The sequence below is a fragment of the Centroberyx affinis genome, unplaced genomic scaffold (assembly GCF_046629955.1).
Source record: "Centroberyx affinis isolate AG114_WGS23_722 - 3 ecotype Tasmania unplaced genomic scaffold, CSIRO-AGI_Caff_v1 ptg004126l_1, whole genome shotgun sequence".
Taxonomy (NCBI): domain Eukaryota; kingdom Metazoa; phylum Chordata; class Actinopteri; order Beryciformes; family Berycidae; genus Centroberyx; species Centroberyx affinis.
Window position 1 is genome coordinate 353953 of NW_027281900.1, and position 19146 is coordinate 373098.

The 19146-nt window shown below is 41.0% G+C and overlaps 1 protein-coding gene across 1 annotated transcript; it reads left to right on the forward strand.

Moving 5' to 3' along the window:
• Positions 1-14829: 14829 nt before the first annotated feature.
• On the forward strand, positions 14830-16841 carry phox2bb (paired like homeobox 2Bb). Its single transcript, XM_071542592.1, has 3 exons — positions 14830-15070; positions 15718-15905; positions 16413-16841. Exons 1-3 carry the CDS (start codon positions 14830-14832, stop codon positions 16839-16841), a joined length of 858 nt encoding a protein of 285 aa, XP_071398693.1.
• Positions 16842-19146: the final 2305 nt, after the last annotated feature.

The following is a 19146-nucleotide window of genomic DNA, read 5'->3' on the forward strand; positions in this document are numbered from 1 at the left end:
ATCAAATGGGGGTCTGTGGCTCTAATGTGGACTAAATTAGGGGTCCTTGATATGAAAAAGGTTGAGAACCACTGACATAGAAGATAATGTAACATCAGTATTATACTATTGCTCCAGCAGCACCATAAGGCATGTTGTAATTTAAAAACAAAATTTCTTTCAACAGGTTTGGCATAATGACAATGACACATCTCAAAGTTGAAACAATAAACAGCAGTGAAACAAGCAGTGATGCAAAGATACAATGATACAGGGAAATCAGATTGGAAAGATATCTTACACATCAAACAAACAAGTCCCACGTGGATATGAGCAATCATATGGATCCATCATTAAACTTGATGTCTGTCCAGAAACATCCAAGGTAACAAACACTCTGCCTTCTTTTCTACTGTCCATTTTATTGAGCATAAACTTAAATGATACAGTCTCTATTATTGCATTAATCCATTCCTTAAGGTCCGGGGTCTTTGGTGTTTTCCAGTAACCTAGAATTATTCTCATGATGCCTACTATAATAACTGAGAATTCACCATTTGATGTATATGGGTATCTGAGCTCTATCACCCATCAAACATATCTGTGGGGACACTGGTACTGCTGACCACAGCCAACCAGTAATGCATTCCCAGATACAGAGTAAAATGATTCATCTGGCCTTCTGACATCTTGATGTTGTATCTATGTAATATCTTATACTGAATAAATTAACGTTTAGTGTCCCTTCTAAATTTACCATTGTTAGCCAGTAGGTGATGGGACGATATCGTGGATTTATCGAATCGTGAACCCCATATCGCGATATCGAATCATATCGTGATTTAAGCAGATCGTCCCATCCCTATTAGCCAGGATTCTCAGCCAGTCACGTTGCTCAATCTCACGTCTCCTCCCATTCTCCGTTAAACATGTTGAAATGCAAAATGTTTTGACACTTTATCACAAGATCGGCTCTAACATTTTGACATGCAAAACCTTCGGCTATTTTGACGTGCAGCGCTCTCAAGTCAAGTCAATGTTAAGTGAATACTAAGGTTCAGTTTGTCTCTGCCCTGCTGGGTTATCGACTCACCTGTCAATAACACTGCAGGGAAAATCCATAAGGCCAGCAAATGTTATCTCAACATCCGTTTGTGTGTGTGTGTGTGTGTGTGTTTGTGTGTGTGTGAGGTTTTAAAGGTCTAACAGCATGTTTAACTAAAATGTGTATTAACTGAATACCTCATATCAGTATCTTAGTAGCATTGTGTGTGTGTGTGTGTGTGTGTGTGTGTGAGAGAGAGAGAGAGAGAGAGTGTGTGTGATTACAAATAAACAGTATCAGCACAGATGGAGGGCTTATGCCTCACCTCACAGCATGCTGCTCATTACCTAATGCTCAGAACCCAACACATATTATTCATCTCTGACAGCTCGCCCGCTTTGCATAAAACACACACACACACACACACACACACACACACACACACACACACACACACACGTGCACTTAAACAAACAGCACACAAACTGTACAAGTAAACACCCACAGACTGTATGGACACACAGAAGAGACATTATGCTGCATACAAAAGTCAACTTGCACACCATACAAAAACATGCACACACACACACACACACACACACACACACACACATGCGCACACACACGCACACACACACACAGAGCATATGAGTAATGAACAACCTTAATAACACCTCCAACTTTTCCTCTTCTTCTCTCTGCTGGCTGTTTAAATTCACATCCCCCTTTAACGTCGCTCTAATCTGATTACCGCTGGGCTAATGGCTCTCCTTCTGCTCCTCCCAGACGCTCTGCCCAGACCTTGGAAGACACACACGCACACACACACATACACACACACACACTCACACACACACACACACACATACAGAATGGCAGGGAGGGTGTGTGCTGCCGCAGAAGGGCTACATCTGCAAAGTATGGTGGAGGGAGAGGAGCTGAGAGAAAGAGAGAGAGAGGTTGGTGTTTATATGCGTGTGTGTTTGTGTGTGCGTGGGTGTGTGTGTGTGTGTGTGTGTGTGTTTGTGGTGGAGGGTGGGGGTGGTGGGGGCGGTGGGGGTGGAGCAGCAGCCGACTCCACTCCAAAACCCTCCCCTCGCTCTGCCTTTCTCTTCCCTGCAATACCCCCCCAATTCAGTAAATCTATAGGGAGGGAAGGCAGAGACAGGTGCATTTCTCCACAAATTGAGTTAGCCAAGACATGCCACATCCAATTGGGCTAAATTGATGTGAGAGTTTGTGATGTCTGCCGTGGGTATTACAGCAAAGGTCAGTGTGCCGAGACAATGACATCAATCTGGTCCACGTGGCCGAGCGCTCGGCCCCCGCCGGCCCCTGATTCAGATGCAAACCTGCAAACACAGCCAGGGAAAGGAGAGGGCGGACGAACGTGGATGCAAACTGGTGGGCATTTTGTGATTGCATCTGAATGGGGACTGAACAGGACCTCGACACACCCCGCTTGTTGTCTTTGGTTGTTAGACGCTGCCGATATCCAATAGATAGGGCAGGGAATCAAAAATGATGACTATTGGTGCCTTACCTATTTTTGATTTTGATTATTTAAGCATCCAAATTGGTACTGAAAGGTTTCAAGGAGATTTGGTTTCTCATAGCGGCTATGTTTACATGCACAGAGTAACCTGGCTATTGGCCATACTCCAGTTAAGGTCTTATTCAGGTTAATCTGTTTACATGAACCTTTGATATCCTTATATTTCTGTTGCCATGAATAAACCAGTTAACAGAGTATTCCTGTCTATCTGTGGTGTTCAGCCCACAGATAAAACAATTCACAAGCAAAACATTGATAAAGATGCGGCTGCCAGCTGCTCTCTTTGACTGAGCAGCAGGTTACCTCTAATATAGAGGACAGAAATGATGATCCCAGTCATAACAGTAAATACTGCTCACTGCCATGTCTTTTGTTGACATCAAAATGTACCCATAATGCTCTGCGAGTCTGAGTTTGCGCAGACAGTGAAAAGCCAAAGTGAAAGGAGTAAGATGTCTCCATGCCACAGTAACCAGTTTAATATGGGAGTAAACCAGACATCTGAACCGGGATTCTCATAATCAGAGTTTGATCTTATTATTCTAACCCAGTTACAATGTTTACATGGGTCAACCGGGTTAAGAACAGGATTCCCGGTCACACTTTATTTGGATAGTCCAATGTTGGCATTCAACTTACTATCAAGTGACTATAATCTGACACTAAAATGTCTCCTGAGTTTCAAGTGATAGTGTGAAAAGTCTACAGATATTTAATGTCTGGGTTAGGGTTAGGGTTACACGGCCGTAGAGATGCAGGAAAAAAGTAAGTGACACTTTGTTGAACATCTACTTTTTCTCACCTGAAAGTTAGTTGAATATTAGCACTGGACTATCCAAATAAAGTGTTACCGAATTCTCTGTTCATGTAAACAGAAGCAGTGAGAACTCCAGATTTCTTGTTTTTGGGCGTTCATACTGAGGAAATCAATAAAGCAGTCTTGTGCGGTTTAATTCCACTTCAAAAACCAGGTATCATGTGCAAATATAACACTAAAAGTTCCCTCAATAACATCAAAAAATTGCTTTCATTCAACAAATACTGATAATGTAAAAAGTATTGCTGAAGAGATGGTACTGAATAGAAAGTTTTGTAGCAGTTTTGGCTTTGAAAAACTTCCAGTGATACCTAGCTGCATAATTCTATTTAACCTTTTTTTTTACCTTGGGAAGGTTAATGGAGTTAGTGTGCTTTTATTCAACAACACGCTGTTTCACATTCATACATTTACACATTTTCATACCTGGGAGCTGCCAAATACCCTAACCCTAACCACAGTCCTCTGCTGTTGGCCACTGAGCAGCTGATCTTTGCTCAAAGACACCTTGATGGCAGTTTTTGTGGAAAGTGAAAGTGTTTCTCAATCACTTTCTTTGCTCTATTTCACCTATATCATGAATACAGAATATTGTTAGTTCATATTTCACATAATATCTGTTTTATTAAGGTGTGACCCACATATTATCACTTTGTAAATACTGCTGTGGCATTCTAGTTTGGTTACTTTGGGTTTTTGATTTCATAAATTCTCCTTATACCACCAGTGCTACTGCAGCTATTACTACTACTACTATCACTGCAGCTACTACTAGTACTACTCAGAATACTACAACCACTAATGGCATTCTAGTTTTGGGTTTTGATTTCACATTTTCTCCTCAGAATACCAAAAATACCTTGAATAATAACAGTAACCGCTAATGTATTGCTTCACTGTATACATCTCTCACAACTTTTTTCAATCTGGGATGTTATTCATGTACCTAAAATCTTACTAAGTCTATCAACACAATTTGCTTTACATGAACACATATGGCCTATCAATTTCATATCAACACAGGAGTGGTAGCGGTTTAGGGCTACTTTGCCTCGACTCTCAGTAAATCCAATAGAAACTTCATCATTCTGTCACCTCTGCCAGGGTCTGCAAATCCAGATTTCAGGGCTGTGGCTTTCATCCCACCTCTATTCAGAGAGCCATTTTCTTTGATCACATTAGCTTTATTGCTCCTCTTACGGTTTGCTCCGTCTTCTCACTGCTACTCTATATCAGCCCTGGGCTATTGGTTTTCATTCTGTGGCTTCAATCTGGACTTGGACCAAGCCGGGCTAGACCAGCTTACATTGACGTAAATTCATATAAAAGCTATATGAACAGCCAAGTTCAACTCCTAACTTCACAGGTCACTCCATCAATGGGAAAACAACATCTGACAAAGTGTATTAAAAACATAAATATACACTGTAGTAATGAAGTACTGTAGTAATGAATGTAGCTTTACTCCAATTCCTGATAACTCAAGTCACTTATGACAAACTGGTGTTTTTTCCTGAAGTGCAGCTGTGCATTTTGTTTGATTTCATCTTCATATTCCACAAATGCACATATGACAAAGTAGATTCAAAACATTAGAATATAAGATTCAGATTTCAGATTTCATTTATTTAGCTTTTTACAGGGATTTGCCTTGCATGTAAGATCATTGAGTCAGACATTTACAGACATCAAAGCTAACATTTAAGACATCAGAGCATACATAAGCCAAACAACAGGAATGACAGTGTAATAATAGTAATATAATAATAGTTTGCGGACAATCAATAGTCATATTTAGTGTAGCTTTACCACTATCTTCATTCAAATCACTTATGTCAATCCTCTGAAGTGCTGCTGTGCATTGTTTTTGTTCGATTTCACCTTGGTGTTCGACAAATGAGTTGAGAATGACCCACTTTAGACAAAAGGATCAGTGACTCTCTGCCTATTAGGGACAAGTCATCATCTGCTCTCCTCTGACAAGGTTTCCTGGAACCCGCGGGATCCAAGGAGGTTCAATTCATCCGCAGTCAGTGGAATCCCAGGCCAGAGATTTGTCTGAGAGGCAATTTACTGTCATTTGCCAGAGAGTGCTGGCCTGATGCATAAACATTGTTCCTAATATGCCAATTCATCATCAGACAGCCGGGGGATTCTGGGTGTGTTCTGATCAAATTTGCACCCAGCGATGATGAGGGGCATGTTGGTTTTGCTGCAGAAAAGTGCCGATCCAGCTATTTGTCACGTCAAGCTTCCTCGGGGGAGAAGGAGAGGGGAAAGATACAGGACATAGAAATAGAAGGGGTAGAAAAAAGGGGGCTCCTTGACGTACCATGGCAGTCTCTCTTTGGTACAGCTAAGATGGCTGCGCTGAGATGTTTAATAATGCTGTCATTGCTTCATTCACAGTGCATGAGACTCAGAAATATGGGAAATTCAAAACAACTGCTGCTGGAAATCCAGTTAAAGTCTTTTCCATGGCAACGCATCAGCTGTCTGAGTTTAGTGCAGCACAATTCACTAACACTAATTTCCATGACAACGTTATAAAACATTCGACGGCAGCCATCTTGTGTAGCAGCCAATCGACCATTCAAAAATATTGATCTCGACCCGGAACGCCTAATCTATCCATTCACGCTCTGTGGTGCAGGATCATTCTTCAGAGCCTGGAGAACGGCCTTCTGGGAACAGGAAGTGAATCAGAGGCTGGAGTGGACAGACTGCCTCTGATGGCTCCCATCTGGCTGTTCTTTAAGGATTACATCCAATCAAATTAGGTTTGATTGATCAACAGGCCCTGCCATTGGACGATGGTCATGGCAGTATGAGGCGCCCTCTGCCATCGATACAGATGGCTTTCCTGAGGAGAAGCAACAGTGACAAAGCTCACATGAAGTCCAGACAACTGGGCTTCCTTGTGTCAAAGTTGCAGTTTACAAATTTGAAGTTTCTGTTAGCGAGGAGAGAGATGAGGAGGCAGTATTGATCCTGGAAGTTGGATGAAAAAACAGTCTGGATTAATAGATAATAACTGAAGAGTTTCATTGCAAAATGACTTACACACAGTCTGAAAATGTGGCGCCTATTCTGACAAAATCGTTTACTGGCATCAAAGTGAAGCTGTTGCTCATCATTGATATTATTATCTCTCTTTGAGCACTTTGCTTACAAAATAGTGACATTTAAAATAATTAAATCATCTGTTCTTTGAATACTAAGGCATCAATGTCAGATAATATTTTTCCATAAAACATCTTCAATTCTGATCAGGGTCTGCTCATTTCAATTCAACCAATACAAGAAGTCTTTCCTTCAAAATTATCTTAGAAATTATAAGTATTTCCAGTGATGAGACGTGTCAACAACTTAGAAACCTACAAAAATTGCACATATTGTATTCATAGAAACACCGTCACCATCTATTATGTGGCTCAGCATAAGAGATTTCATGTTTGTTAAAGAGTTAAGGTGACTTTACTTTATAGCACCCCTTTCTAATTATATTACCACATTTCTCTTTTGGCTTTACTGTGAATTATTTATGAGAAATAATAATAATTCCATTAGGAAATAAGAATGAGTATATAATAGTCCTAAATATTAAATCTAGTTAGCATTAATATTTGGATCCAGTTAAGCATCATGTTGGCCATATCAATAGGATTGTTCAAGTCCAAAAAGATTCAGATGGAGATCTCATAGGTTTAGACAGTATGAAACCACCTTGACTTAAACACATTCTAATAATCTTATATACAATAGAGCAGAAAAATGGTTTCTGTGGATTTGACCATTTATTTATTCAGACTTCACCAGAGACTTGGCTGAAGTGTCCGGACTAAAATGCCTTCTGTGATCCTCAAGTGTATATTTATAAATATTTTAGACTTTTATTTCACACTGCTCTGCTTTCGAAACAGCTTTTGGTGGAAATCTACAAAACTGCAAACAAAACTTTATCAACAAATATGACAGCAACGGTTTGACAAAACCCATACTTTCAATCAGGGATGTGTCCGATAATTGATGTGTATATGAATGCGTGGAGGTGTGCTTGAGTTGTGGATGAGTAGACTGATATTTGTCATAAATCGAATAATGATAGTATGGGAAGGAGAGGAAAGTGGAGGGGGGTCCAGGCTCCCCTGCCTGTACATAGGACCCATAATTCCTAGCTACACCCCTGTTTACCAGTGATCACATTTTTAGGGCATCAGGGAACCATGTGACTCCTCAGGTCTGAAATCCCCCAGGATATACACTATAGATTCCTATTGGATCTCATCACATTTCGGAACCAATCATACATACAAAAATATGATGGTTCTTAACAGGTTCTTTAAAAGGCTGTGTGGTTCCATGAAGAACCATTAACCTACTAGAGAACTACTTTATTTAGTGGATGGTTCTTCGTGTTCACCTATGGTTCTTTGGGATGTTAAAAGGTTCTTATTTGAGTGATTGGATGGTGGGTGATGGCATGGATTTGGAAAATAACCACACCCCTCCATGGGCTGGGTGCTATGGAAATGAGCCTATACAAGGGCAATTAAACAAAAAACACAATGCAGGGTGTCTAAGAGTGCAGAAACGGTTCTTGGCCTGGAAGGTTCTATGTGGAACCACAAATGGGTCTTCTATGGCATCATGAACCATTTTTGACTTTAGTTGGCACCTTTATATTTCTGTGTGTGCGGTTTTCTTTTTTGGGTTCCTGTGACTCTTTGACTTGGGAGGGAAATAATTGAGAGGAGAGTTGACTGACTGGTGGTTTGAACCAGGAGTCTGCATGTAAAACAGAGGCCACGTGCTTAGTCATAAAACATCAAAAGAATATGAAACAAGGAAAGTGGGAGGGGGTAGGGGGGTGGGGGGGTGTTGGTGCAAGAAGCGAGACAAATTAGCCCGCTTTTGAAATTGATGGCAGGTGTTTACATGTGGTATATTTTGCATATTATAATAAGGGACGCAATAAACATTACAATGCGCTGTATAATAATCAATATCATCAACAATGAACTTGACGTTTTATGATGGATTGGGAGACACGGCCTACTGTAATTGCTGCCCCCCCTTCACCCCCTCCTTCCTTCACCCCGACGCCTCCGCTCCTGCAGGCCAACTTTTTTTTTTTTTTTTTTTTGGTTTTGACATTAAAAACCGCTCCATCATCCTCGATGCGCGGCCTTGTCGCCTGCCGCTCAGATGACCATTAATCGCTTAATTCCAGTAAACCTACGCGCGCACAAAAGGCCGCTGTCTGCCGCTTAATGCATGTGTGATTAAGCTTTTAGAGCGACCACACGGCATTATTAGCCAGCAGGTCCTTGTATAGAGGGCCAAATGCCTTCAGGGGGCCCGAGGGTGGGGTGGGGGCGGTGGGGTGGATGGGTGGGGGGCAAGTTAATGACACTGACCCTCACTTCCCCAACAGCTATTCAATTCAACAATAATAACGGGTCACGCAGCTGATTTATGAGGCTGGGGCTAATAATTGCCAATTGCTAATGCGGGGGGGAATAATGCCAGTAGACTATGCTAAATAAAATATGCTTTGACCTCAACGGGGGTACAAGGGTTGAAATGCAGGCAGCCCCAAAAAAAAATTTGACAGATGATGGTTCAGATTGTCCCCCAAAGCATGTTTGGGACTTTACTGCTTAAATGGGTCTTATGTGTCAGCCCGCAGGCCCGCAGATGTAAACAGTGTTTATTTGGAGGCTAGAAAGCAGAAATAAAGGCTTTAGAGGGAATTAAAACATTTAGAGTAGAGCCATGCGGGCCAGGCTCAGGCTCACGCGGCCCCATCCATCCGCCTCGCTGCAATAAATTAATAACAACCAAACAATGTGTCGTGGAGAGGAGGATTCAATTACTAAGTTTATTTACAGGGAAAATCTCATGAAGGCCATTGACCAATGTTAAACAGCGCGGGATGAAACGATGACAAGAGCTCCGATAAGAATTTAATTCCATCTCATTTCAGACAATTTTATGAATCAAATTCTTGAACACTGGCAAGAGATTTAATGATCACATCTTTGCGAAATCTTATTTCAGAACCGGTCGATGGCATTTCTCTGCGTTAATGTCGACTTAGAGGTTGGAGTAATTTAGTAATTGATTCCTTGCCTGGCTCTCGCTCGTGCCAAGGCCGCGTTTGAGGGTAATATGTTTCCTAATCTTATCCCCCGGAATAAGATTTTTATGTTAATCCACTCGCTGGTCTCTTGGTCACTTGGGAAGCTCCGGAAAGCCTCATAAGGGCCGGAGCGACCCGGGGAGAGAGGCCGTGCTCCCGGCTGCAGCATCTGGAAAACAACGGGGCGAGTTAATGTGAGATAACAGCGAAATATCATAATACATCTTATACTGACAGCCGGGAGTATTTCTCCACTTCACCATTTTCCTTGGGTATAGGATGTGTACATTTTGCCCATTTGTCTATCATATAGGATAAATAAAAAGGTGGGCACAGTTGATCATCACAAGGCAAAGAATCACCATTATAAACAAATGTCATACTTTCAGAAAAAACAACACATTATTTTCTGCCCCTAACCCCTTAAAATACCATGTTTTGTTATCAGTTTAATAGTTTTTGCAATGGTTTAACCCTGAATATGATCATATTAAGATTTATATCCGGCTGTAAAGGTGGCTAAACTATATTCTGCAAATAAAAAGGTTATAATCGAGATTTGCCCTCTTCTAAATCCCTGCATATCACCGTCACCGCCCTCTGATTTGGGTCAACGAAGATTGAAAAGGCATCAGGTGAAAAATACGTCAAAACTCCAATAACAACCTGAGTCTGTGCGCAGCGGGCTGAAACTCTGACGTCTTTTGTGCAAGTTTTCCTACAGACACCGGGAGAAGACACCAGATTTTCTAATTCAATTTCCCTCTTCCCCAGATGTCACTTTCCATCTGTGCGCTTTGGAAACGCGATGCGCCTTTTACGCACCAGTCCGGAACACCTTGAAGTCAGATTGGTTTTCTCTGTGTTAACCATCCTTTTGTGCAGCAACAAAATGATGAGTATAATCAAAAGCGGATGATAAAGTATTACAGACACAAAGGGGTTGCGTGGAAAATGATATCTTAGGCTAAAGGTTGGGATAAAGATGGCAAAATTATTTTTTATCATCAGCCATGTTTCTAATTGAGCTCGAGCTTTAAAAATGTCTGGATTTGATCTCCAATTCATCGTTTCTTTGTTATTTTCTCTGTGTTTCCTAAAGCGTTTTGCAGGTGAAAATATGACCCTCCTAATTCCCCATCCTGTCAAATTGAGATATCAGACTAAATTGTCACGAGAGCGTCCCGAAATGAATATTTTATGTTATCTGTTGCCGAGCCCCTCCCCGGCAACACGCGGCCTTATTAATAACCGTTTTGATAAGCGTAGGATTTCCTCGGGCGGAGGAGTGAGACATTGTAGGTGAAATGTGACAGCGGGACCCTCCCATCGCCCTCTCTCTTTATCCTCCTCTGTTCTCTGCCTTTTCGGGGAGTGGATCCATCCAATCCATCCAGAGACAATGGCATTTTGTTCCTCTTTTTGTCCCTCCTGTCGACCCGCATTCCTATATTGCTGAGCAACGATAGTGCGCACTAAATGGAGAGGAGTTCCTCGCACGCCTTTAAAAATGTCCATCGCGGCTATTGTCCGGCACTTGCCAGGGGAATTTAGGGTCTTGCACACATCGCATTTTCCTGATTTATTTAAGTGACCGCATATGGCCAAAGCTCTTTATATGCCATTGAATTACAAATTAACTAGCGCTTTACTTGAATTAAGGGCTCATTATGCTACTGTAAATCACTGATTCCACGCTGTTTGCTTTTGGAAACAGTGCTTAATATGAAGAGCCGTGCAGCCTGCAGCCTGCAGGCCGCAGCGCTCAGTGACTCAAAGCATCTGGGAAAGTCAGTTTGCAAATTTTGTATTTTGCAAAAGCTAAAAAATCCTCTGTGTCAGTTCAGCTTCAGATTACCCCAGATACGCATTACCTCTATAAGCATTTCATCTGAGTTTCAACTCAGACGGGAGGTTCAGCCTTTCCGATTTAATATTCTCAAATCACAATATCAAAGCATTAATGGGATCTTATTCCGCCCTACAGATTTTTCTAAAGCAGTTGAAAGAATTAAAAGATGTTGAAACTATAAAAGGAGGCGTTTCAATAGCTGGTGGACTATGGTCGACTGACTATAGACCGCAAGAATAAAGAGCCGCTTCAGTGAAAGAAACCGATGGCTAAAAGCTATAATTGTATTTGCCTCGGCAAAATATCAGAAAAGACTTCTCGTTTCTTTGAGCGTTATTAGATTAATTCCCAGAGATGGGTTTCTTTTCTCGCTGCCAGACGCGTGGAGGGAGGACGGTGAACCATTTGGCTCTTTGGTTTCAATAATTAAATTAACCATTTGGTACAACTTTTGGGTCCCAGCTCGCGTGTAGAAAGGAAAAATAAAAAAAGAAAACATTTACATAATAGGGACCGGGTTGTGTCAAGAAAGAATTAACTTTTTTTTGCTCTCGTTGATCTCTGAAAAGGGAATGTACACACGAAAGAAAAGGGAGAAACACACTGCAACACGTCAGCAATTGTGGAAAAAAATAATTGATGGCAAAAGCAACCGGCTCTTCTCTATTTGAACCAGACAATGTGGGAGTTGCACCTTGCGGCCTGAAGGGAAAAAAAATCTACCTTAACAAGTCATTTGGCGTCACATTCAGTCTTAAAGTCTTATGTTTTTATTAAAGCAAATGAAAAAAATCTGCACACGGAGGGAGATAAATACACTTGATTCCAATGCAGTTTCACGATATTGGCACAATTTTAGTGGAAGAGGAAAAAGAAGACAGATCACTCCACTAGTATCAAGATATTGACACCTTTCTGATAGTTGAAATTTTAAATTGAAAATTGATTTGCTTTGGATAAAGGTGAAATGATCTCACCTCACTGGCAGATTAAAAACTAGACCAGATGACTTAGCCCGTAAAGATAGATATGGTTTTGCAGTAGGTGTCTGTTTTTCGAAATGTCTGCATGGCTGTGATTTCATTTTTCTTCCACCAAGCCGTCGCCTCCTTTGTAGGATTTTCTGGGAATTAAATATTTTTCCAGCCTCCCTGCAGCTGAGATAAATAATATGAGGCGCACATCAAATCAATATTCATCCCCAAACCCTCGGACAGATGTGGTCTGGAGGTGTTCTACCTCTAACAACTAAATCCAAAAGCTATAGTATATATATATATATAATATATTATAGTAGGTTAATATCTAAACCTTTAAAATATAATGCAACTGTTATAGCACAGAAAATCCTATAGTGACACCACGGAAGATACAAAAATACCACTAAGTATGATAAGATATATAGTCACTACAGAAACACTCAAAGTCCATATTGGAAATTATTATAGGAATATTATAGTAATTTTTCGTTAAATAGAGACACTACCAGCCCAATTTAATAAGTGAAACAGCTCTTGTGCTTTACAATGGTGAACAAAATGTCACATCAAACACTCATCTATTAAATCGATGCACCATAATTCCTGTTGCGCCTTTTTCGATCATTTGGAGGCTTCAGAAGAAAAGAAGTCAGTGTTTAGACGAGGACTTGAACTCGGTCCAATGAAATAACACCGCGTGTGTAAGCGCCATACAAAAAGCTTCACCTTATTACCCAAACCAAATTAACCACTCAGCCAATATTGTAAGCCTAAGAGGTCCGATGACTGCCGCGCCAGTTCGTTACTTTCATTAGAAAGATGTTATTCGCCAAATAAAAGGAATAATGAAAGTAATAAAGACAATTACAAACTCATTTGGATCATAAAAACACACCCGGAAGTTTAGCACGGATTATGCTTCGGCTTTACAGGGAAGGAATTACAAATATAGCCTACATATATAAATAGGTTGTGTTTTGGCAAAAAAAGGCCAGTGTTATCGTCAAATAGTGACATGAATTCGTTTATTAATGTAAATGTTAATATCTTGGGCTTCTAATCCATGGAGATTTATGGGCTATTTTTTTTTTTTTTTACTTTCATTTCGTTTATTTTTACCAGGTGCACGGTCATGAAACCAGAAATGGCATTGACCCGATTAAAACGCCCAGTTATTAAAAAAAATAAAAATAATAATAATAAAATTAGCTCGTGGGGAAAATGTAACATGAAATAACAACAACAAACCAAAACAAGAGAGGAATATTGGCACCTAATAAACAAAATCTACAGCACTGTTGACATACATGCAGCACACAAACACCCGTCTGAACAAGTCATTCAGCCTCGTCTTCAGTCTTAAAATTTTATTTTGTTAAACAGGTAAAAAGGGGAAGAATCTGCCAGTGAGGTGAGGTAATTTGCTTCAATGCATAATTACTTGTTTCAGGAATTTACAAGAAAACAAGCGTCAAATGTCGTGAAACGAAGCAGAATATGACAGATCACTCCATCAAGAAAGCGACACTTGATGCAGGAATATTATTGAGACCAGTCGCACTGGAAACAAGTGAAATGATCTCACCTCGGTGGCAGCTTATATTCACTTGTTTTAAGACAAAAAAATAAGATTTTAAGACTGGATACTAGATTAAAATGGATATGTTTTGCAGCGCGCTGCTTCGGTGCAGAGGACCAGAATAGGTTTCAAGTGGAAAGAGAGTGAAAACAGTCGGACAAGACGGACAGAAAGAGAGGGAGAGAAGGGAATACTATGTGAAATTCTGCCCAAGGTATACGGTCGCTTAAAAGGCTTAAAAGCTTGGAGAAAATTGGATCAGGGAGAATCGTCACCCAACTTTCATTATTTCCAAGTGGTGTGATTGAATTAAAGGGCAAGATGGTGGTTGGAGAGGAGTGGGGTGGATGGATAGAGGAGGGGGGCAGTGGGGGGTGGGGAGGGGCGGGGAGGGGAGGGGTGCGTAATGGCGTGGTATTAAATTCTAATTAGAGATGCAGGGGATCAATGATAGGGAGGTTGGACAGCCCGGGCCCCCAGTGCCAGCCCAATAGACTGATGAGTTATTGTCATGTAAAAAAGCGCTAGCAATAAGACCAAACGCTTTGCTATTGTCCAAGCGGAAAGAGCCAAGTTTATTATGAGGACTATATGCTCTAGAGACCTCGGGCTAGGCGGCTCTTAGGGGGCTTTTCATAAAACAGGGCTAGGTTCCTATAAAGGAGGCCAGTTTTGGAGCAGGCGCTGAGCAGTGAACATCTACCCACCGTCCAGCCTCCTTCAAAACAGTTCCAACCAAGCAAGTCATCTTTCCCCCCCAACTCAGACCGCGCGTCCTCCTCATTTTATTTTATTTTTTCTAACCCAATTTTTGAGTTTTGTTTGATTTTTTTTTTCCTGGGAAGTGCAGCTTTCTAACTCCACCGAGCCGTTTCAAATGTATAAAATGGAGTATTCTTACCTAAATTCCTCTGCCTACGAGTCATGTATGGCCGGGATGGACACGTCGAGCTTGGCATCGGCCTATGCGGACTTCAGTTCGTGCAGTCAAGCCAGTGGGTTTCAGTACAATCCCATCAGGACCACTTTCGGGGCCACCTCCGGCTGTCCGTCCCTCACGCCGGGGTCCTGCAGCCTGGGGACCCTGCGGGACCACCAAAGCAGCCCGTACGCCGCAGGTAAGCAGCGGCTCCGCAGCCTCAACCCTGCGTATTATAGGACGCCTTGATTGCATTTGAAAATGGAAATGTGTTTAGTATTTACCAAACGAAATTTGCTTACACAAATGAAAGAATTTATCACGTTAGAAGCGATTGCAGGCAAGCGGTAATTCGGTTACGGGGTTATACTATCCCAGTCACACCCAAAACCGCCAACAAAATTATCTTAAGCTGCCAAAATGATAGGCATAATTTATTTACTTTGCGATGAGACATAAAGCTTCGAAAATAATTAGATAACCAAAGACTAAAGCTCATTATTGACACCGAATTGGAGTTACAGTAGCAACAAGCGGGGCGGATGGGAACATTATGACAAGTTTCCAAACTTGAACCTCAATCTGAGGCGCAACAATTAGTTTAACATTACAATTAACCGCATCACAGGTCAGCAACGTTATCAATTCAGAACTAATTCACAGGTAATCAAAGGCATAATAGAATAGAAAGCCTTTGCCCAGCGACCTAACCGGATTTTATACAAAATATTGAATTTGAATTTACTTCTATTTGACAACATCGCAATTACACACGATCATATCTTTCCATTACTCCACAGATAAGACCACTGCACGTTTAACGGTGACATTTCATTTCGTTTGCAGTTCCCTACAAACTCTTCACGGACCACGGCGGACTGAACGAGAAGAGAAAGCAGAGACGCATCCGGACCACTTTCACCAGCGCGCAGCTGAAGGAGCTCGAGCGGGTTTTCGCTGAAACTCACTACCCGGACATCTACACCAGAGAGGAGCTGGCTCTCAAAATCGATCTGACTGAAGCCAGAGTGCAGGTAGCCACCGGCTCTCCAAGGAGACACCAACCGCTTCCATTACGCACATTACGCACAATTACGCACAATTACGCACGGGTATATTTAGTGGCGTTATGATACAAATACACATTTTAACATAATGAGTCTAATTAACTGATTTTAAACATATTTTGGAGATTTAAAAAAACTAGTATGAAATACACTGTCATGATGAACTGCTACCCTCCATGGCGCTGTATCAATGCGCAGGAGAAAGAGTTGGCTTTTGTCCACATGCCAAACATCTAAACCTCCAAATGGATTAAGAGGATTTAGTGATTTGAAGAGAATATTCATCTCATCTGGGCTAATGGGCCTTTTTTCACTGTGACGATTATTTGAAAATTTAGATTGAGTAATAACATATGATTTCGCCTACAATACGAACACTGACTGACTTTTTAATGAAAATAAACCATCGTTATTAGACATAATGGTAAACCAGTGGCTGAACTTCGCTTTTTGTTCTCCCTTTTTCAATTTTAGGTGTGGTTCCAAAACCGGCGCGCCAAGTTCCGCAAGCAGGAGCGAGCTGCTGCAGCGGCCGCAGCGGCCGCCAAGTCCGGTTCTGGGAAGAAATCCGACTCGAGAGATGAAGACAGCAAAGAGACCAAATCTACCGACCCCGACAGCACGGGGGGACCGGGCCCGAACCCCGTGCCAACCTCCAACTGCGGCGGACCGAGCCCGACCGGAGGTCAAGTCAACACCACTGGTAACGGACAGGTGGACCAGGTGAAGACTTCCGTGGCCACCGGCATGGTGGCGACCGCACCGGGCCAAGGCTGGGCCACCGCCCCGGGCACCATCACCTCTATCCCGGACTCATTGGGCGGACCGTTCGCCAGCGTACTGTCATCTTTGCAAAGACAGAACGGAGCCAAAGCTACATTAGTAAAGACCAGCATGTTCTAATGAAGTTTCACAGCGGGGGAAGAACAACAGAACAGAGGAGAACAAAACGGTTTCCTCCTCCGGAGACTGAAAAGCAATGGTCCAACACAGACTGAAGGACAATGACAAGCAGTTAAAAAGAAGATGACAACTCTTTTGTTTTATTTTGATGCCTTGCGCCGTTTTCTTCTGGTACATCGTGTGGTCATTTGACACAAACTGCAAAAATGTCCATCATAAGAAGTCATTCAGTCTCATATTTAGTCTTAAAATGTTATTTTTTCTTAAAACAAGTGAAACAAATCTGCCAATGGAGTGAGATAATTCAACTTGTTTCCAATGCAGCTCTAATTGTTTCAGGAATTTACTAGAAACAATTCAATATCCTGAAACAAGGCAAGAAAGTAGCAAGAAAATGACACTTGACTTGAAGAAAATGCTTGAAAGAAACTGATCTTCACTGGAAACAAGTGCAGCATCTCATCCCCAAAGGCAGTTTTCTCTCCTTTTTGTTTTAGGAAAAATACATTTTAAGACTCAATACTGGATTAACTGACTTGCTCAGATGGGTATTTGTGTTGTTTTTTTTTTTCGGTCAGGTTAGAGTAAACCACTGGACGTTTTGCGCACTGGAAACGCGTAGTGCCATCACCGAGCAGCAGCGGAGCCTCGTTCAGTCTCGTTATGTCAGAGTTCAACAGCTGCTTTGTTCGGTAGAGAGACGTTTAATGACCGTGACTGAGGATGCTCTCTCACCGCCCACCGTCTGAAACAACCAATATCCAACAAGACGCTGATGCATTCGCTTTTCCTTTCTCTAGACACGACTTGCTGTGTGGAAGTAGCCTCTTGCAGTATTTTTCTTTCTTTTTTTTTTTTTTTCTTCAGGGCTGCTGAGAATTTAGTTTCTTTAAATTATCGATATAAACACAATTATTTCCTCGAGAAAAAAAAGGCACAAACTCTACTGCAATGTTCACCTCTGACAGGAATCTGTATGTTTTGTGTGTCTTTCTACGGCAGTGTTTTTGTGGCTCAAATTGTATAGTGTTAATACGTATTATTGTCTCCTATAGTTGACCATAGGCCATACTCCCTCGTAGATCGATCATACAGTCTTTTTGATGTTTTACAAAAATTCCCTCGGAAGAATTTATTTTGGGTAAAAAGGGAATGGATGCAAACATTGTATTTATTTCTATATAATTTGCATGTTGTCTCTTTGTCTGATTTTACGATGATTTCCCTCCCATTTTGTGAGCATTATGTAACATGTTTTGTCCGGGATCTGAAAGTTATTTATATGTAGGTAATGAATGCTTATATTTAAGAAGGAAATATTTCTACATGTGCACATAGTTTTCCAGGTGTACCATTGAAATGGTTGTTGATGATAAAAAAAAAAATAATAGTCCAAGTTGCTTTGTCATGTTTTCTTTGAGGGTGTTGAACAAATTAGGCAAAACAGGACAGTTATTCGATCTGAGGCAATTAACTTAACAGATAAACTTACAAAATCTGTAATTACTGCTCATATATTATAAGGTTCCACTAAAATTATGTGACGTTATTCTGTCATGGCCGTTCGATCCATTTCAGGACCACGGACAGCAACGAACTGCAAAAACACCCATGTAGTCTAATATAAAGCATATTTTTCTTAAAAGAGGTGAAACAGAATGAGATAATTTCACTTGGTTCCAATGACAATCGATTGGTTTCGAGATTTTTCTAGAATCAATCCTGAAATAAGGCAGAATAGGTCAAACCGCTCCACTAGTATCAAGATATTATCATCGGATTCAAGGAAATATCTGCAAACCAGTTGATTTGCATTGGAAACAAGTGGCATTATTTCACTACAGCTGTCAGATTTTGTCACTTGTTTGAAGAAATAATATTTGACATTTCAATACTAGACGAAATGAGATTGCTATTTATTTTACAATATTTTAAATCAGCTATCCACGTTCCCAAGTTAAAATAGGCCTGACACTGAGTTCCATTATAGTTCATAAAAATAAAACCTGGTGATACAATTTCATACACTGAGATATCTTCAGCTGCACATTTTAAATATTTATCACGCTACTTTCGTTAATTCATTTCCTTTTGCTTATGAATTTTCACTCGGAGTTATTGAAACATTGAAAACAACAGACGCACAATTTTAATTTATAACATTTTATTTATAAACATACAGTATGCTATAAATGCCGTTGCATTTGAACATCAAATTAATCTATATTTCGGATAGTGTTCAGGTGAATATTACAATAAATACAGAACAGACAAAGTAAAGGTTTCATTCCCAAGCTATCCTGTC